Source organism: Caretta caretta, chromosome 7 (assembly GCF_965140235.1).
Source record: "Caretta caretta isolate rCarCar2 chromosome 7, rCarCar1.hap1, whole genome shotgun sequence".
NCBI lineage: Eukaryota > Metazoa > Chordata > Testudines > Cheloniidae > Caretta > Caretta caretta.
This window is the reverse complement of record NC_134212.1, coordinates 17,359,611-17,381,373: the sequence shown is the minus strand read 5'-3', so window position 1 is coordinate 17,381,373 and position 21,763 is coordinate 17,359,611. Positions and strand designations below refer to the sequence as shown.

The following is a 21,763-nucleotide window of genomic DNA, read 5'->3' as shown; positions in this document are numbered from 1 at the left end:
AGTGTGATCTGTGACATCAAAGAAGGAAGGTTATTTATCACACAGGTTGTTGTCCACATTACCTTTTTCTTCAGAGGATGGTTGAGAGCCAGGGGGGAGAAAGGGGGGGATTGAGAGGCAGGGCGGCTGGGAGATGATTCTAGCTCATGCAAATAGAGAACCAAGAAGTGAGACAAAGATTTTGGAGTCTTGTTTACCTAGAGTAACAGTGGCTGAGGATTTTAAGATGTAGACCTACTACACTGACGGGTTTCCAAGTGACTGGCAGCTAAAGATATAGGCAGGGCAGTTAGGGGATTCTATCCCATGGAAGAAGGTCAGAGGAAGGGAAATTAGTGGAGGATTGGATTCTTGCCCAAACCCAGCCTGCTTCCCAATTGTCAGAAACACTGACTGAATCCTCACTATGCATGTGTGTGATCTACCTCACATGCTACTTCTCTATGACATTGACATTTCAGTAAATAATAGTTAAGCTGTAGGGGTGGCGTTACCCAGGATATGCTCTGGACCGATGAGGGGACACAGCTGTTCAAATCTCCAACCTGGGGTGCCTTTTACACTGCTTGTTGTGTGTGCACCCACTCTGGGTCCACTCACACACTGCCTCCAGCATGTAAGTTACTCCCAATTATATTGTATAAATATTATAGTCAGCCAATCATGAATTACACTGCAGGGCAACACCAGCAAACTCCCAGTAGCAGACTTTCCCCCAGAAATGTAAGTCTTATCATGCCCAGCAGCCTCCTGGACAATACAAGCTCTTATAAAGCCTGTCATTTCATTAATAGAAAATGATACGCACAAACCCTCTTATTCCAAATGACGTTTCCCAAACACTTCAATCCAAACACACTGGTTTAGCTAAAACAACACAACAGATTTATTAAACACAGAAAGATAGATATTAAGTGATTACAAGTATGAGTTAGAATTTGTACAAGACATAAAAGGTAAAATGCAAATGATAGCTAAAGGAACAAGCTTAAATTTAATTCAAGCAAAAGTGTGGGTGTGTCTCTCACACACACACACACACACACACACACAAGTTCCAACAGTCTTACTGGCTGAATCTTTCAGTCAGGCTCTCTCTCCCCAGTCTAATGCTGCTCCTTTGTTCTTCAGGTGATTGTTTGTTGGTAGAGAGAAAGAGAGAGAGGATTTGGGGGCATTTGCTGTCTCTTCTTATATTCATTTATCTTGCTCACAAAACATCTCCAGCTGAGACAGAAAGTCTGTATGGTCAGGAGACTCAAGCTGCCTGTGTCAAAGTGTAGATTCTTTGGCTATGCTCTCACTCCTGCCAAAGAGTGGCCACTTAATCAGGTGATGGTCCCTTTGATTTCTTTGACACCTGGCTGAGGTGCTAGTTCTTCTTTTGTCTATGGGGAACTGGTTTGTGACTGCCCTCAAGAACATCTTGGAACATGTGTCAGTAATATTATACAGTGGAATCTTATAACCGTACATACATTGCTGCCACACATTTTACCAAGACAATAATGATCAGCAAAATCATGAATTTTCAAATGATACCTCACAAGGCATACTTTGTGCAAGTTTGATCATAATCCTCTAAAAGGGGTGAACATAGGGGTGCAGACTGTCACAGGAGCTTGGCCAAGTGGGTAGGGTAGGAGCTGGTGAGGAGCCAGAGTGAGCAATAGCAAGGAGAGTGAAGACACCTGTGCTTTCTCTGCGGAAAGTCTGTGAACCTTTTACTGTCACTGCTGACCCGGAATGGTTATTCTCATTGACGTCAGTAAAACTATTCATCTGAGTAACTCCCCTTGCTAAGGGATTCACAATCTGGCCATTTGTGTGCCAGAAGTGGGCTTGTGGGAAGGGGATCAGTTCTTGTAGACAGAGCAGGAGGGATCATCAGTTGGGAATGATGTCCTATTTCCTTTAAAGGAGCATGGGGAAGGGAGGAGTAAGGTGATTAGGAGCAGTGCAGTGAGTACTACAGCTCAGCTGGTTCTCCTTCTTTTACCCATCTGCCAGGATGGGCAGTTCAATCCTGGCCCCATCTCACCTAAATATTAACCTTTCAGTGTTTACCACCAACGGTGGCACGCTCACTTCCCTTTTTAACAGGTGTTGACCGAGGTGCTGGAACAATTTACATAGTGGGGGCGCTGAGAGACATTGAACCAAACTGTAAACCCTGTATATGATGGAAACCACTTCAAACCAGGGGGTGCTACAGCACCCCCCACATCCCTAGTTCCAGCACCTATGGGTGTTGATTTAAAGTCTGGCCTTACAGAATGAGCCAGAGAGAGAGGATCTATTTCCCAGTGCACTCTGCCTGGCTAGATTAATATATTCATCTTACTCATTTTCCAGGTGGCAATAAAATCACATAGTGAGTATTAATGGTTGTGATTTTATTCTTGTGCTCTTTAAAACTAAAGTGGCAAATGTTTTTTTTTATTTGTAGTCAGCTGGAATTTTCCTTTTATAAATATAGATCATTTCCTTCCAATAAGGAAACTCTGTTAGAGAAGGAGAGGGGTTTTTTTGGGGTGGGGAGAGGTGATGAAGGAAGGCTGTTGAAAGTCTTGGCATTTCCACTGAATTACAAAATAACGTCCCACTCTAATAAGGTGAGAATGAGAGCAATACAGTGCTGCACAATTTTGCACTGACCTGTTGATATAGTGGCAATGCAAGGCTGGATATTTATGTTCGGGTCCCAGGTTCGTAATGCTAGAAAAGTCTGGAAGAATAGAGATACAGAATTCAGAGTAGCAGCCGTGTTAGTCTGTATTCGCAAAAAGAAAAGGAGTACTTGTGGCACCTTAGAGACTAACCAATTTATTTGAGCATAAGCTTTCATGAGCTACAGCTCATTAACATGGCTGCTACTCTGAAACCTGTCATTATGCAAGGCACTGCATTTAGCCGTATGGAGTGGAAATCTATCAACTTCATGAAAAAACTCATACAGATACAGACAGACATCATCTTCCTTTCCAAATGCAAACAGATGGACATTGTACCAACCGATGAAGTGAGCTGTAGCTCACGAAAGCTTATGCTCAAATAAATTGGTTAGTCTCTAAGGTGCCACAAGTACTCCTTTTCTTTTTGAGAGATACAGAAGTTTTAGAAAATGTTCCAAAAGCAAGTACTTTAAGTTTATCCAGAGGTTCATCATTATGAACAATGCGTCTATAAAACTAGTATGTTTTTTGTCTTCTGTGTCTTGAACCTTTAAACTTTTAAGCATTGTCCCTGAAATAAGAATTCAGCAGCCATTTTTGTTCTCAGAACTCAGTTCAGACTGTTCATAGAATATCAGAGTTGGAAGGGACCTCAGGAGGTCATCTAGTCCAACCCCCTGCTCAAAGAAGGACCAATCCCCAATTTTTGCCCCAGATCCCTAAATGGCCCCCTCAAGGATTGAGCTCACAATTCTGGGTGTAGGAGGCTAATGCTCAAACCACTGAGCGATCCCTCTCCCTCCCATTAGAGATACTTACACTGTGCTTTCACAATACAGATTTAACTTCCCTACTTAGTAAGGTGTTCTGTGTACCTGTTGTGGCAGCTGGGAGACCTATAGTTGAGCATGCTAAAGCCTTGGCTAACAGAGAACCTTCTTTTAGCTAAGGCAGTAATGGATTATAGTTTCATATCCATAAATACCAAGTTTGATTCCCTGATGCCAACACCCCCACCCCCAAGGTCATGACTTAAGACAGAATTAATTTTGTTCTTCCTTTCTTTCTTGCTGTTATTCTCTCAATTTTAAGTAAGAATTATTCTTAGTGAAAATATTTGTATGCTGTTTGTGTACAGAGAAGCATATCATCCGTGGTTAATGAGAACACCAAAAACTGAGTTTCGGGGAAACCTTTGCCAAGTTGCGGATGAGAATCCACTTTTTCACAGATTCCAGTAAATTTGTTGTTGCAGTTGAAACAATGGTAGAATTTTTCTTGAAGTTTTCAGGATTTATAATCTGAAAATACAAAACATCACTCAGAGGCTACAAGTCCACAAAAAAAACAAACCAAATGAGGTACTTGTTGCACACTGAAACCAGAGTGCTTTAGCTCTAGCTAGAAGTTTTCTGGAGGCAGCATTTTAGCATTTGGGTGGAAGGAAAGAATTCTTTACCTCAGGCTCTGAGTGAGAGGAACAGTTCTGATGGGCTCCAGCTGAAGATGTATCTCCCCTCAATCTAAGGAAGGTACAACATGATGACAGGATTATGGGGGCAGTGGGACAGAAACAAGGAAAAATGCAGAAGCTTCACTTTTCCCAAAATGAATCAGCTATTTAGAATTCTCTTCACTGAAAACCTACTTATTAGGTTATTACTTTCCCTGTAATGCTTTACAGGCTGAGCCAAGCTGTTGAACACGTGGTCAAGGAGGAAAAGATGAACCCTTTAGTGTATGTGGTAATCCTTAATGAAATATGAATATATGCATAAGAATCATATATAGCATGCGTAAACACTCCTTAGTTTGCCCATAGATAAATGACTCAGTAATAGCTTCTGTTCCTTTTGATATTTTAAGAGAGGAGGATTGTGAGAAAGCTTATACGAATATTTAATAATAGACAATAGGTAGGAATGAAGTAAATTGCTTATAAGCCAAGTAAACTTCTATTCCCAATTTAGGATGAATGAATTATTTTAATGGGAACACGTTCTGCTAACACCTGGTTTAATATTGTGTTATCTAATAGTTTTCTGATCAAATGAAATTTTTGATTTGACCAATTCATGCTGTTAAAATGATGTAGTTTAATTTAAGGAATTTTCACTAGAGCTCAATGACAACTAGAAAATAATAGTGGCTACATTTGTGTGGTTGTATTTCATCTGAAAATATTTCAGAGAAAAATAATTTAGTGAAATATAACTTCTTGCCCCAGTTTCTTGCTCAGTAGTGGAATTAATTGTATAAATAATTTGTCTTGAATTACATACAGCGTGAGTAGCATGGACAGTTGGTGATCGTCAATGAGCAAATGGGTTTTCTTAGTAGCCTAATCATATGTGTAAAATGTATTTGAGTAGCATTAGCTATTTTCCTGAACCCATCAGCCACTATGAAAATCTTTAGTTAACCTAATCTTAGGATTCCATCAGTCATAAAGTGTCATCAGATCTGTCATATGGAATCCGTTAGGTCTTGGTCCTTATTTTACAGGAAATCTTCAAGAAAACTCTCCCTCTCATTGATCCTCATTCAGGAAAACATTTAATCACAGGCTTAAGTCCATCCCTGTTCAGGACAGCACTTAAATGCGTTCTTACATTTAAACATGTGCTTAAATCCCATTTTCTTCATTGGACTTAAGGACTTAGTTAAGTGCTGTTGTGAATATGGATTTTTTTCCTGATTCAGTGCTACCGTTGGGTGGGGCATTGAGTAAACTCCTGGCTCCACTGTAGTCCATAGTTTTTCCATTGATGTCAATAGGGCAAGGATTCACCCCCCTCTATTTTGACTTCTTTACATGTAGGGTCATATTATGATACTCTTATTTATAAAGTGTGACTCAGCAAGTAATCCTGTACATTTGAATGGGGTCACTAGTGGAGTAAGGTACTATTCAACGTGGAGAGGAGTCTCAGAATCTGACCCAACTCTTTTGGTCAGAGTCATTTTCCCAAGAGTTCTGTTATGATGTTAGTATCTAGCCTCTCCTATTTTCTACATCCAGTTGAAATCAGCAGTTTTGGCATATTGATACTATACATGATTGAAAATCACTTAGTATGTGATCATAGAAAAGTGATTTAATTCCAGTTAAAGTATAATTTTTTTTAAATGAACAAATGGATCACATAAAGTCAATGTTTTGAGAGGGATTTGAAACAGATTTTTCATGCTGGCACGTAACAGGACTTTATTTTACTCTACCGAGGAATAATAGATTTGTTTTGAACTTTTAAATAGAGCCTGACCATAAGTGTCTCCATGGTACCATCCATATTTTAATAGATGCTAAGGCAATAACTCAAGTTTCTTACTCTTTATGGGGTAACAAGTGTATTTTAGGCTATATACCCTCGGAGGCCAAAGTCGACCTGACTACAATTCTTAAATGGATGGGAAACTCCTGCTGTTTTAATTATACAGAAATATTTAATGCTTACTGATTTTTCAGCATAATTGTATTAAATATAATCTATATATTAAAATTTGAACAATTCAAATGCTGCGTGTCTATGATCATACAGACACTGGGTAAGTTCAGGCACAGCTACAATGGAGTTCATGCCCTTAAAACATCTCTGGGCTGCTTCTTGTCTGTCTACAGGGGCATATTCAAAGGAGATGTGGCTCCCGAATCCTGGCTCAGCCTGAGGGCAACTCTAAACTATGGCACCTGGCTATGGCCCTATGACAATTACATCAGGCAAGCACGGCTAGAGTACTACTGGACCCCCAGTCACAGCCCTGATGGACATGCTGGGGATTGCAAGACTACGCTGGCTCTATTCAATGTGAGATGACTCTCCAGTGGAAGTGATATGCTGGCTTTATTTGTACTTTTAGGCCACCAGAATGCCACAGCGGCTTTGGATTATCATAAAGAATCTGGCTCTGAGTTCTGACCACAGAAATAAACAAATGTGGAGGGGTTTGTTTGTCTGGTAAATTTCATTATAACAAATGAATTCAAGGAATAAACAGCACAATTAATATATGCCAGTGGGAGAAACCCAGAAGCAAAGCTGTTTATTCAGAGCACAGTATATTGTGCATCCATGCATTAGTGCTCCTTTATGGCAAACTAAGATTGTTTTTTAAAATATTTATTATAGTCAGTGCAATGCCTATTTTTAAGCTTGCCAAATGCTTTCTATTATCCATTGTTTATAGCTATGCCAAACTTTAACCATTTTGGCTGATAATTTCCATGCTAGACGTCTGCCTCAAGCTGAACATTTCTGGAAATTTTCAGCAAAATTGTGTCAGTCTTTTGTAGGAACAAGCTATGGGGTAAATACATTGTTTTGCCCATCTTTAAAATAAAACCATCTTTACAAATGTTTCATTGAAAAATTTTAGTACCTGCATGCTTTGGACCAGGGACTCAAAATTTGGCAGTAGGGGTGGGAGTCCCCCTAGCATCAGGGATGTGCTTTTTTACTGTTTCTGAGTGGAAACACCTACATTTGGCTGAGTTATAAGCCTTTCAAAAAAATTCTTATTTTTTCACATGCTCAGTGGGGACTTCTTAAAGTTGGGCAGCTAAATTCTCTGAAAAGTATGTCTACACTGAGCAGGCTCCAGCCTACTTCTGTAGAGACTGAGTGGGACTTTCCCAGCAATTGCTTGTCCAAGATGCTGGGGGCAACTGTAGTGTCAGGCACAGGAAATGTGAACATATGCAATTATGAGACTTTGTCTCTGAGAAATTGGTTTGTGGGTGTTACAACGTATTTCAGTAACAATCATAGAGCAAAGAGACACTAACATGTCAGCAAGGTGCTAAGAAGTCATTTTGTGATTAACTGTCCATTCACCAGCAGTGGGGGTAGATGTAAACAAGAAATTTACATTTCATCTCAGAGATGGTTCGGATATCATGTATACAGGGGGCTGTTTGAGAATTACCCCCAACAGGATGTAGACAAAGGGAGGAGGAGGGTATAAAAATAAGTGATCTTTACACCACCCCTCTCTCCTCCTCCCATCTCTCTGCTCATGGCATCAATGAATACCTGAAGAGCCTTGAACTGGGGAAGGAGTCCCTGGCTGAAAAAGGAAATCCAGCCTGTGAACTGTTGCAGCTAATGGTGAGAGAGACATTTTGCTTTTAAAGTCATATAGGTATTAGCTTGCGTTTTTATCTTTTTAGTTCTTTTGTAACCAATCCTGACTTATATGCGTCTATACTTGTAATCACTGAAAATGTACCTTTCTATAGTTAAACTTTTATCTTATTGTTTCTTATCCCAAATGGAGTTTCCTCACAGACTTTAATCCAAACACACACTGGTTAACAGGACTGGTGTATAATCATTTTCCATTCTTGGGATGACAGACTATGAGCTTGCACTCTCTAAGACAATACTGAGCAGGGCAAGATGCACATTTCTGGGGAACAAGGCTGGGAATTTGCAGGTGTTGCACTGTATGTAGCTCATGAGTGCCTCGGAGAGCACTCATGTATTTAGCTGGGAGTGAATCTACATGCTGATGGCTGCGTGAGCAGACCAGAACTGGCTGTTCTGGAAGTAAAGCTGTGTTAAAGGCACCCCCAAGCTGGAGAGTTCAGAGGATACCACCGTTCAACAGTCCAGATTGCACCCTGGGGAATGTCACACCCTGTTATCAAACTTCATCACCAAACAGGCATGGGGGTGCTCAAAAATATACATGGACGTTGCCTTATCACTCAGATCTGACCTAACTGCTCATATCCATCACTGAAAATTAGGCTCAATCAGATTTTTCTTTAATGTTTGTTAGGGGATAATTGTTTTTGTTGGTCTTGATTGGCTAATACTACTTTTCCATATTATTTCAATTAATATCAGGGGAATGCAACATTATTGAAAGATAATGGTTTCTGGCTGCTAAATACATGCTGATATGTTTTCACAGCAGGAGACCTTGACCCTGTAACAGTGCACATTACAATGACTCTATTTCTGCCTCATAAGATGTTTGATGAAGATTTAATTACTTGTTCTAATGAATATTTGTCCTGCATGTTGCCTTATATTATACTACTACTATAGAAGAACTGCATTCAGCTGGGTTTAGGGAACAGACCTAGGCCCCCCAGTACTGCAAACACTGATACACAAGGTATCAGGGGGTTGTTTAAGTGGGCAAGGTTCCACATGTGCATAGGTAGTTGCAGAACAAAGCCTTATTTCCCTAAACCATGCTATAACTTTAATGGGAGCCACACACAGAAAGCCCTATATAATTATGGGAAAAAAACCCTCCTATTTGCATCTTTATGGCAGAGGTTTATGCCTTTTTTCCTGAAAAGCACTTAGGCATGTGCTTAAGTCTAGGGTACTCAATTAAAATGAACTTATCCACACAATGTTCTTTAAATAATCCTTTAACTTGAAATAAAACCAACATGGGGCTAAATCCTAGAGGTGGCTGTAACATTGGCTACTAAGTTAAATTTTGCAGAGATAGAACCATAGAAATGTAGCACTGGAAGGACCCTCAAGAGGTCATCTAGTCATCCCCCTTGTGCTGAGGCAGGACCAACTTTAACCATGAAAATGCCTGACAAGTATTTGTCTAACCAGTTCTTAAAAACCGCTAGTGGTGGAAATTCCACAATCTCTCTTGGAAACCTATTCCAGAGCTTAACTCTCTTGGTAGTTAGAAAGCGTTCCCTCATATTTAACCTAAATCTCCCTTGGTTCAGATTAAACTGATTTCTTCTTTGCCTACCTTCAGTGAACATTGAGAACGATTGATCATTGTCTTCTTTATAACAGCCCTTAATATACTTGATGAGTATTTTCAAGGTCCCCCCATCCCCAGTCTTCTTTTCTCAAGACTAAATATAGTCAGTTGTTTTTTTTTTAAACTTTGTTTACAGGTCAAAACCATGTCTTATTTTTGTTGCTCTGCTCTGGAATCTCCCTAGTTTTCCGTCTTCTTTTTTAAAGTATGGTTTCAGAGGAACAGCCGTGTTAGTCAGTATTCGCAAAAAGAAAAGGAGTACTTGTGGCACCTTAGAGACTAACCAATTTATTTGAGCATGAGCTTTCGTGAGCTACAGCTCTGATGAAGTGAGCTGTAGCTCACGAAAGCTCATGCTCAAATAAATTGGTTAGTCTCTAAGGTGCCACAAGTACTCCTTTTCTTTTTTTAAAGTATGGCACCCAACATATGACGCACTACTCCTGCCTCACCAGTGCCAAGTAGAGCAGAAAAAGTACCTCTCATATCTTACATCAAACACTCCTCTTAATGCCCCCAAGAATATAAGCCTCTTTTGAAACTTCATAAGAATATGAAAAGATAAGAATGTTCATAGTGGGTTCATCTAGCCCACTATCCAGACTTTTGACAGTGGCCAGTGCTATAGCCTTCAAAGGGAATGATCGGAACAGGACAATTATCAAGTGATCCATTACCCTGTTGTCTAGGACATGGGGGTTGTGTCCCTGACCATCTTAGCTAACAACCATTGATGGACCTATTCTCCAAGAATTTATCTAATTATTCTCGTCAATCCAGTTATATACATTTGGTCTTCACAACATCACCTGGCAATGAGTTCCACAGGTTGACTGTGGGTTGGATGAAGACATACTTCTGTTTGTTTTCCCTGGGTGTCCCTGGGTTATGTTATGTGAAGGTGTAATAATACTCACTTAGTCACTTTCTCCACACCATGCATGATTTTATAGACTTATAGCATAGTCCCCCTTTAGTCATTGCTTCTCCAAGTTGGACGGTCCCAGTCTGTTTACTCTCTCCTCATATGGAAGCTGTGCCATACCCTTAGTCATTTTTGTTGTCCTTATCTGTACCTTTGACATTTCTGATCTCTCTCTTTTTTTTTTTTTTTGAGATGGGATGACCAGAACTGCACACTATATTCAAGGTGTGGGCATACAATGGATTTTTTACAGTGACGTTATGCTATTTACTGTTTTAATAGTTTTCCCTTTCCTAGTGCTTCCTAAAATTCTGTTTTAGCTTTTTTGACTGCCACCACTCATTGAGTGGCTGTTTTTCAGAGAATTATCCACAATGACTTGAAGTTGTTTGTCTTGAGTTGTAACAGCTAATTTAGACCCCATCATTTTGTATGTAAAATTGGGATTATGTTTTCCAATTTGCATTATTTTGCATTTATCAACATTGAAGTTCAGCTGCCATTTTGTTGCCCAGTCACCCAGTTTTGTGAGATCCCTTTGTAATCCTTTGCAGTCAACTTTGGACTTAACTCGCTTGAGTAATTTTGTATCCTCTGCAAACTTTATCTCCTCACTGTTTACCCCCTTTTCCAAATCATTTATGAATAGATTGAACAGCACTGGTGTCAATGCAGATCTCAGGGAGACACCCTTATTTACCTCTTTCCATTCTGACCATTTATTCCTACCCTTTGTTTCCTATCGTTTAACCAGTTACTGATCCATGAGAGGACCTTTCCTCTTATCCCATGATTGCTTAGTTTGTTTTGGTGAGGGACTTTTTCAAAGTCTTTCTGAAAATCCAAGTACACTACATGCACTGGATCACCCTTGCTCACATGTTAGTTTGAGCTCCTCAAAGAATGCTAATAGATTGGTGAGGCATGATTTCCCTAACAAACTGTATTAATTTATGTGTCTGATAATTCTGTTCTTTGCTATCATTTCAACCAATTTGCCTGGTTTTGAAGTTAGGCTTACTGGCCAGTAATTGCCTCTGGAGCCTTCTTTTAAAATTGCCATTACATTAACTATCTTCCAGTCAGTTGGTACAGAAGCTGATTTAAGTGATAGGTTACATACCACAGTTAGCAGTTCTGCAATTTCATATTTGAGTTCCTTCAGGACTCTCTGGTTAATACCATCTGGTCCTAGTGATTTAAGTGTTTAATTAATTAATTAATTAATTTCTTCCACATCATGTTGCTTCTCAGATTCAATATGTGTTCCACAATAAAGCCTGGATGCTTTTCTGCAGTACTATTGCTTACCCAGTTGTTACCATTTAGTATGTGAGCATGTGATTTTTTTTCTTGTCTTTATTGAATGTTATCTTGTTGATTTCAGACCAATTCTCCAATTCATCAAGGCCATTTTTAATTTTAATCTGGTCCCCCGAAGTGCTTGCCATCCCTTCCATCTTGGTGTTATCTGCAAATTTTATCATTATACTCTCCACCTCAGAATCCAAGTCATTAGTGAAAATATTGAATAGTCCAGAACCCAGGACCCCACCAGATATATCCTCCCACTTTGCTGTGTATTTTTTTCAGTGAAAACTTTGTCAATCAGAAGAGTGTGTGTGCCTGTGTGCATGCAAACACTTCTAAGGCAAAAGTGGACTTTGTGCCATAATTCTATTTTTGCAAAAAAATGTTTGAAAGATTTTGCTTTAGTGCTAATGTAAAACAAAAACAAATTTTGAAATCTCAAAAGCTACCGTCCGCCTGAATTGTCATGCTCCAGTCAGCGCTGACAAATTCTAAAAGGATCTGAGCCGCTACAACTTTCACTAACGGGTGCTCTGCTGCATCTCTTAGAGGCTGGCCCACATTCTGTCACTGAAGGGGTAGCTATCCCATGTATTTGGATGAGGAGACAATCCCCTCCTGTGGGTTGAAAGTGGATGCCCTAGATTTGAATGGTTGTACCCACGTATTTGCAAATAGAATTTGATTCTCACTTCACACCAGCGTATAATCAGAATTAACCCCACTGAAATAAAAGGCAATACACTATTTTAAAACTGGTGTGAGGGGATGCAGGATTTTAGGACCATAATCTAAGCTGCTATTAAAAAAAATATACCGAGTTATCCTGGCTAAGGGGCATGTCCATAATTTTTTATTAGACATTTTCTTTCTCTAGCGCTGTGCTCTTCCCACCACCCCAATCTCTCCTAAGTGAGTTGTGAAACTAATTAGTGTAAAATTTGAGGCAAATTTTCTAACCTACAGGAGGGAGAGTGTTCAAAATTAGGTAAACTCAGTTTCCACATCCTTTTAATTAACTGTAAATATTTTATTAGCTCTTGCATAGTTACAAAAATCTCTAAACTAGTTACCAAAGAGAGAGGGGGAGAGAGAGACTCCCCACCCACTCAAAGGAAATAAATCATCATTGGAGCTGATGATTTTGTCTTGTCATTGCTTTTGTTAAGTGTTATTCAAAGTCTGGGCATGATTCACGAGACCTGATTACATATAGACCTGATTACACCTACTTCACTCTGCCAAGAAATTATGACAATTTCTGATAAAAGTTTTCATGCATTTCCTTCAGCTAAGTGGCTTTTAGGTATTTTTTATTGCATTTGAAATCTAATTTAACAAAGTTTACAGAGTGTTTATTAAACATGATTGTTCCTTCAAAAGTTCACTGTGTTTTGGTTCACTGCACTCTGCATCATAGTGATGACTTGGGGTTAGCACACGCTTCAAAAATGTAAAGCAATGCAACATTTCTGCTACATTTTTTAGAACTGCAGAACAGGTGCAAGTGCTATATATGGTTGCATGCACAATCAAAACCCTGCAATAACTAAAGCTTTGTACACCCAGTAATGATTGAGTCACAAAGGGGCTTGCAACCATTTTTGGAGGGGAAATCAATTTCAAGAGGAACCCAAACCACTAATCCTCCAGCTTTCTTCAACCAGTCCCCAACTCCTGCCCCATCTTTCTTCAGATAATTCAGAAATAGTTCTGGATGCCAACTGAATGACGTTAGGGTCAATCATATGTTATTGTAAATTATGTGTCTTAATACCATCTGTTGATGCCCATGTTCTTTTGAACTAAATGTACAAGCACTTGGGGATGCAAGAAACATCTGGCATTAGGTGTGGTGAAGTACATAAGAACAGCTTTACTGGCTCAGAGTAAAAGTCCATCTTGCCCAGTGTCCTGACTTCTGATAGTGCCCAATGCCAGGTGCCCTAGAGGGAATGAACAGAACAACCATCAAATGATCCATCCCCTCCTGCCCATTCCCAGCTTCTGGCAAACAGAGGCTCGGGACACCATCACTGCCCCTCCTGGCAGTGGTGCAGGAACACTTCAAATAGTGGGAGTGCTGAAAGCCAGCCCCCTTAGCCCTTTCAATGCCCCTGCCAGATCCAGCAGCTGGGACCCAGGAGCAGGGAGCCAGTTCTCGCGCCTATGCATCCTCGCTAACAGAAATCGATGGACCTATCTCCCATGAATTTATCTAATTCGTTTTTGACCTGTGTTAGTGTTTTGGCCTTCACAATATCCTCTGGCACAGAGTTCCTCATGTTGACTGTGTTTTTTTTGGAAGCTGTTGCATTTAGTAGTAATGTTGTCTTAGTTCTCTTCCTAAATCTCTCTGAGTGAATCCTCTTGTAAGTGCAAAGCTGCTGCTATAGCACACCATGAAAGCAAAACAAAGCTGCATGTGGTTTTCAAAAATAGAATGCCTGTGAATTTCCTTTCCTCAGCTATCGGTTGAAAGTATACAAGCCATTGCAGGCATGGGACTCTCCCCATACTTCTTAGCGTAAGTTCCCCCCTCCACCCAGGAAAATTGCCCAAGTGGGATGGGAGGCTACCGAAATCTCAAGTGTTTGCCCACTCCCATTTGATGGTGCTGACCTTGGTAAAGGAAGGAGAATGAAACCCGTAAGAAGCCAAAGTACTGTACTTACGGATATGTTTGTAGACCCTTATTGTGTCTATTAATTAGCCTTCAGAGTCACACCCAAAATTTTTTTTATTAGACATTTTCTAATGTAATGTAAATAACACTGGATACGAATGGATGTACTTCACGGGTACCAACTGTTTTGGGTTGTACTTAGCTGAGTGACCACCTGTCTTCCCTTATAATGCAACCACTGGCATGGCCATCACCAGGAAGAAGAAAAGGACACGTGGAATGGATTTTAATGAGGATGTGACTTTCTTAGTCAAATTACAGCCTCGGTTCTTGTTGGGGAAGAACCCAATGCACTGATTCTCACCCCAGAAACCCACTAGTACTACCATAATTGTCACTGGCTGAGACAATCCCCCTAGTGTAGTGCCATGACCCCCGGTTCACAGCTGCACACACACGCCCCTCCCCACCCATGATTGTGCTAGACCTGCTGCCCCCAGCTGGTAAGGAGATGGCCTTGGGTTGCCCACTTTGTTACCTTTTTTGGCGCTGGAGTCTAAACCAGTGAGTGCCTGAACTGTGCACCTGCCATAAGGAAATGCCAGCATCAGTTTGACTACCTCCACCCCACCCCACCCAGGCTACCTTGGAGTTTGGCCAACCCAATACCAAGATTGTCTAGGAACAAATTGGCACTTATATCAGAGAAGTGCACACTATGCTCTTGCTAAAGTTTGGTGACACTCTGGGCTGTGTGGCCATGTCCAATAACCTAGCCAGGATGGAGACCTCATCCATGTCACTATTTTCCAGTTGGCCTTCCTTGAGACCCTAGCCACCCTACGGTGAACAAGGTAATACTCATCAGGAATGTTCTTAGGGACGAGGTGCAGGGCGGTGATATGGAGCTTAGGCAACAGAGTTGTTGTAAAGTACCTGCCACCCTGCACAAACAAATACCTCAAGCAGGGATGACACAGCTAAGGACAGTAGCCAAAAGTGATGTGCCATGCTGTGCACCCTTGGCCCTTCATTTGGCCTCCTCAAACCCTGAACAAAATCGTCCCACAAGTATAGGGCAGCTGCCTTGTTGAGATAATCCCTTTAAGCACCTATGTTAATTGGTGACACCATATTTGTCAATCAAGTTGGCCCTAGTCCCACTCTACAGGAGTTTGGGCTGCATCTGGGGAAGATGCACTTAATGTTGGGGCAGCCTTCATAGAGAGCTACTTAAAGAATGCTCAGGACAAGAGGAGGGTGTCAGGGCCGGGGCATGGGAGCACTCAGGGGAGTCCAGGCACCTGAGACCACAGAAAACTCACTAGAGCACAAGCCCACCATGCGCTTTCAGTGGGGATGGTTTTGCCAATAAAGATGGAGTGGAAATACACGCTGGACATTTGAGGCCACTTGGCGGTGGTTACTTTACATGGGCAGCTGCTTAGCAGGAGTGGCCGATTGGTTGGAGGGTACTGTCAATAGCAATGGTTGTTTAAATTGCCTGGCTACAAAACGTGCTCCAGTTCGTCGATATGTTATAGGGCTCATCGCAGGACTCACTGCCTGACCCCTTCTGCCCACCAATATAGGTCAGATTAGGTGAGCACAATGGTCACTTCTGGCCTAACCCCCATGCCTCAAAACAAGAAACAAAACGATGGCTAACACAGGCCAGAGAACGCCCCCACCCCGAGTGGCTGGCACTAGACTGACCTGCTGCATAAGTAACATAGTCAAACCCAGCAATGTGTGGCCAAGCTAGAAAAATCGTTTTGAGAAAGACACCCAGCCTTTATTTGGAGTGTGTGCTAGCACGTTGACCCCTGCCATGCCAAGTTGCTCCAGTGGCTAATTATTGTTGAGGCATCGTGTCTTATTGCAATTAATGAGCTTTACTGCCCAGCCATTAGCTCTTGCTCAGGAAGGGTTAACCCCCCCCCCCCCCCCCTCGACTCTCAGAAATAAGCTCCCCTTGTAGCAGCTCTGCTCCACATGGCGCTCAGTCTGCTCTTGGATAAAAACAAAGCAGCATGCGCGCCTTGATCTGCTCACTGTCAGGCAGGTTTGTTTGGATTCTCACTCATCCCAGTGATCCCTTGCTGAAGCCAATCCCATTTTTCAAGCGCCTCCTAGCTTCTTAGGGCCAGCACAACTTGAGACCTGACGGAGCTTGAGGCTGGGCTGCGGCTCACTGGGCGCAGGGGATATTTTCGACACAATAAAAACAAAGCCAACATCTTGCCAAACAGCAAAGCATGTTGAGCCCCTGCCCTCCACCCCCGCAAAGGATGGGCTCAGCTAGTGATGGGGCTGGTGGACTTGGGCTCAGAATAGCTCCCATGGCCAGCCCCATGGTTCCCTCCAGCCAGCGTCCCAGCTCACACAGCAGTAGAATCCCAGAGGAAGATGTGGGACCCTTGCAGGAGGAACTCACCCCAGGTGATGTATTAGCTCAGCCCCATACAGACAATTTTTGGCTATCTCAAACACAACAGCTTGACCTGGGGCATCCACATCCCAGCCCCTCTGAACTCTGGTTGGGGCAGTGTCCCAGCACAAGAGTTGCCTACACTGTGGCGTCAAAGCAGGACAAGAGAACTGGGTGGGGGCTCAATCTTAGGGGGCCCATTTAAGCCACCCTTGGACCAGGCAAGGGTCTGTCCCTGTGAGGCATGGGCTCTCTCTGGTGGTAGTGAACACATGTAAGGGGGCGGGGCACTGGAGCTCAGCTACAGCTGAGGCTAGTGGGGTTCCAGGGCACCGAGACACAAGAACCTCTTTCCTTACACAGCAGTCCCCTTCTCAGCCTACCGGGCCATGCAGCACCATCCTAGGCAGGGACTCACAGTGTTAGCAATGCTAACTCATGCATGGACCTGGGTCCCTTTCTGCACCTTCCACTGATGTTATTCGCTCTGGCCTCCTGCCGCTCAGCCAGGCTAAGTCTGAGGGTGAATGGTCAGAGGCAAAACAATGCCTGACTGAGGCTTCTGCCTGCATCTGCGTTTAAGCAGCTATGGACAAACCAGCAAACAGGGATCATTCATGGGATCCAAATCTCATACCACAGACTGCAAGACCTCTAGCCTGTCCCCTCCTCCCCTGCAAGTCCTATGGGGGCTGGAAATTTTACAGGGACATGGCCTGTCTTGTCCTTTCATTCCCTCTTCCATTGTGGAAGCCACCAAACTCACCCCTTGTTTGGCTTGGGCCCCCCATTTAAGTGTCCAAGTCACTTGAGTGAATAGTCCCCTGCACACCCTTGACTATGGGCTTGATGGAAAGGCTTCATGGTTTGATATTGTTGGCTCTGAGATTTATTTCCCCCAGTGGTTTACTAAAGTCCAGATTACAGGACATGCTGCAGTTTTTCCTGATGGAAGGGAGTGAGCAGGCATTTGGAAACAGGAGCGTTGCTTGAGGGAAGAGTTATTTTGATTGGGACAATTTAATGCTTTTATAAATGGGCCCTAAGTGTTCAATTAAATGATATGGACTTACACCAGCTGAAAGCTCTGGCCTTGTGTTTATGGATATTGCATAGCATTTAGGTAAGTACCATGAGCATTTTTTTTAAATGAACACCAGCTTTTCTGCCTTTATTAGTCACTGCCCCGATAGTCCTTGAAATCCCATAATTGGGATTTTATTCATTTAATTAAGCTATAATTCAATCTACCTATCTCTATATTTGAAAAAGTACCAAACTACTCCTCTTATGATATATGCATGACGAGTCAATAGATTTGGCAAACAGAGTCTTTCATACCCTAACTATCTGTTGTGGGCAAACTACGTTGCAGCTGTTCAAATTTTCTTTGGATGCTGATTACCTTCATCAGTGTAATTTATCAAGTTGTCTCGATAAAATGGGACGCTAAATACTTTAGCAACTGACCCTCAAATTGCTCTCAAAAGATTGTTGCAGCACCAAAGGTAGTATACTGGTGTGACATTTTTTCCTCTTGTGCTGCAATGGTAATTTAAATGAATTGCTTCTCCCTGGCTGTGTCACTTTACCACCTTTTCCCTCCGCTCTCTCACTCCACAAGTGCCCTGCAAATTGACCTTTGAGTGTTCAGAAAGGGAAGGTAATGTTCTTCACGCACGAAACAGTTTAACAACTTTGGTATTTTTCAAGTCCCAGTGAAGGTGCAGTCATTTTAGGCTGGTGTTAGACAGCTCAAGGTATTTGGTAGAGCCCTTGGTTTGTTTACTTTTGTTCTAGATCACAGGAATACGTATATGGCTTCTTCTAGAATGAGGCTATGGAAGGGTACTTGACATATTGCATGTTTGAGATCTAAAGAACCAAGGCTGTACTCATGGCTCTGAAATATCAGTAGTAACTGTATTTTGTGAAGTTCTGAGCTGTAAAACCAGATTCGATTAATTCCCTCCACATAATGGAAGCAAGGAAGCATTTCTTCATTCTTACAGTTACTGGGCTCAATTCTGTTCTCCCTACTCTGTCAAAACCCCCATCAATCCCAGTTAGAGTATTACCTGGAGTAGTAGGTGCTCACTTTGTTGAAGAGACACAATGCACTGATAATTGTGCTATCAAGCTAAGGGTTTCCTCCCGCCCCCTACTTCTGTCATGGTCCCCTGAAGGCTGCTGTGGTCAAGAGAGGCTGCAGAAGAGCTTCTGCCATTAGTCCCCAAAATGTGATCAAATGTCTGTAGCCACTTATAGCACTTACCCATCCAACCAGTCCTAAATATCAGCTTGGCTTCAGAGCTGCTACTGTGTTAAGACCAAAAAGGCACCAGAGAAGTGATCAGTGTTCAAGGTTTATAAGCCCAGGTTGAAAGATTTGGAAAAAACAACAACCCAGTAGTCAGTAAGCAAAGAATGTCTAAGGAGCATGCAAGTTAAAATAGGCTAAGCAATGACTAATGATTAAAGTGATTTTCAGCTCAGTTTTGATCTTGTCATCAGTGTTCTACAGGTACAAGGGATGTTCTTGTAGACACTTGAAATGGGGAACTACTTGTTGAACTATGGAGGTTGGAAGAGGGCAGAATTTTGTTCTTGTTGTTTCAGCCTATTGTTTCAACCCTGCTCTCTCCAACCACTTTTCAAGTGAGTCTGAGTTTTGGTTCCTGCTCCACATTTGGAAAGTGTGGATCTGATTCATTACTGATGACTCGTGTTGATTAGTCCAGTTTTGCATTGGCATTATTCCATAGAAATTAATGGAGTAACATTACTGAACCACTTTGTGGCCTACATTTTTATACGTGATTAGTGATTTGGGGATCCTCAATTTTGGAGTGTCCACACTGACACACATTAAACGACCTGATTTGAAGAGGGCAGGGGCTCAGCTCATTCTGAAAAAAAAACCAGGCCCCTTTACATTGTTTCAAATTGAGTTCCCAGTAACTTTTCAAAAATTTAGGCCCCATCTGGTTAAAGTACTTTTACATCTTTTTACAGCTCCCCCTGTGACAACCCTCATGAAGAAACTAACTAAAAGGGGAAGGGGAGGAAACAACTAAAGATATTTATTGCCATAAATAAAAAAAAAGTTAACCAAAACCTTTTATTGATACATTCTTGGACAATATCACAGGATCAAGAGAGAGGAAAGGGGGGAGGAGTTTGCAGGAAAGATGGTTTTCACTAATTGGCACATAAGCAGCAAGATTAACGAAATTACTTATTACAAACAGTATAAACCATACATGCTTTTTTTTTTGTTTTGTTTTTTGAAGTCCTCATCACACTGGTCAATCATGGTGGGCATCAACAAAGAAAAACCTTAAGACATGTAAAAGCCATATTCCTTCTTCCAAGTATTGTAAGAATAATTGAAATTATTGCAAAATAGTCATATATCGTAACTAAAATAACAAAATAGAACACAAATACAAATATCAAACAAGTTATTAACATGTACTGTAAAATACATTACTGGCATGCATTCCACACATCAAGACCTCTATTAAAACCAAGCAATATCCTTCTTGCTTCCTCTGCAGCCCATCATACTTATGAAAGGCAGGGGCTCACTTCGCCAGCACAGTTTTTGGTCTTTAAATAACTTTTTGTTGTTGTTGTTGTTGAATTTAAAAAACAAAAACAAAAACAAACATATGGATTGCAGTGACACAATAATAATTATACAAGTCATGTACATAGTTCTTTTAAATCCTCAGGGATTTGTTTTTAATGTGCTAACATCTGAGAGAATAGGTCTTCAATGCAACTGTGCATTCAAAACAAATAGTGAATCTTTGAAACAACATGGATGGAAATATGCAAAATTCCTCACAAACTGTACAGAAATTTCAAAAACTTGCAGCCTGGAAGTACATATAAAGACAGAATTAGCCCCTGTAAAGTCATTGTCACTAAATGCAGTTCACCCATAAAGAGCTGGGTATTCATGTCTGGAGCTGGGTACTCAGTTTTCATACTTCCCATACATAGAGAAGGTCCAAGGTCACAGCCCAAGGACAGTGCCAGTGACTTATTAAGCCAAGAATAATTAAGGATATTTCATATAGCAGCTGTTCAGAATGCTTGGTCCTCTTACATTGGTCTCCATATTAACTGCCTAGCCTTTAAACTTCTCCAGCGGTGGATACACTGCAGGTCAGGAAGAGGCCTATGGCAGTTTGGGTGGCTGAATGGATGATAATCTTAATCCTTCCTCAATTCTGTCTGAAGAAACGGACTAGATAACCAGGTTATTATAACTGACATACTTCTTTTTTGCAGCAGGGCCTGAAAGAAAGGAGGAAGATGGAAAGCAGTCATTGACCTGGAAATCTGAAACTGTCCTTAAAAAGGCCTATTATTATTCCCTAATTAGTTGAAACAGTGATGAGAGAAGATAAGCAGATGGTGACTGCTTTGCATTGATATCTTTACCTGTCAACTACTTCCCCTTGGAAGACATCTGTTTATTAATATTAATCTAAGAAGATTACTTATTAGATCAATTTAAGTGGTGTCTCTAGTTCTGAATATAACAAACAAAATTACCATAAATTTACTTTTCAGAGTTTTGCAGTCCCTATGTTTTTGCAGTCCTGAGTCACAATGACTAGATTCCATTAAGGGTTTTTTGTTTTTATGTTTTATGGTTACACATTCTCCTACTTCTGAACTCTCATAGACTCATAGACTTGAAGGCTGGAAAGGAGCATCGTGAGCATCTAGTCTGACCTCTTGCACTTTGTGCCACAGAACCTCAGCCACCCAATCCTGTAATAGACCCATAACAGAAGGCAGGGGGGTAGCTGAGGAGGAGACCCCTGAAGCGGACCTAGGAAAAGAGTGGCTCCAGGGAAGATTTGTGGGCTAAATTTCATTTTCTCAGATATAAAAATAAAATATTTTCTATTCAAGTTTAATGATTGCTGGGAACTTTAAATTTTCACTGCTGGAGATCAACAAATCTGATCTGTTAGGCCCATCAATTTATATCTGAGTTTGCTAAATAAACAAACAAATAA

The 21,763-nt window shown here is 41.4% G+C and overlaps 1 protein-coding gene across 3 annotated transcripts in view; it reads right to left on the bottom strand.

Annotated features, from left to right (window-relative positions):
• Nucleotides 1-19,828: 19,828 nt before the first annotated feature.
• The window catches only part of GRM7 (glutamate metabotropic receptor 7), a 550,274-nt gene continuing 548,339 nt past the window's right edge, over nt 19,829-21,763 (bottom strand). For all 3 annotated transcript variants that reach the window (XM_048857861.2, XM_048857859.2, XM_048857860.2), the window contains one exon: nt 19,829-21,029. In XM_048857861.2, coding sequence (XP_048713818.1) covers nt 20,946-21,029 — 84 coding nt within the window. In that variant the 3' untranslated portion in view covers nt 19,829-20,945. The remainder of the gene's footprint in view (nt 21,030-21,763) is intronic.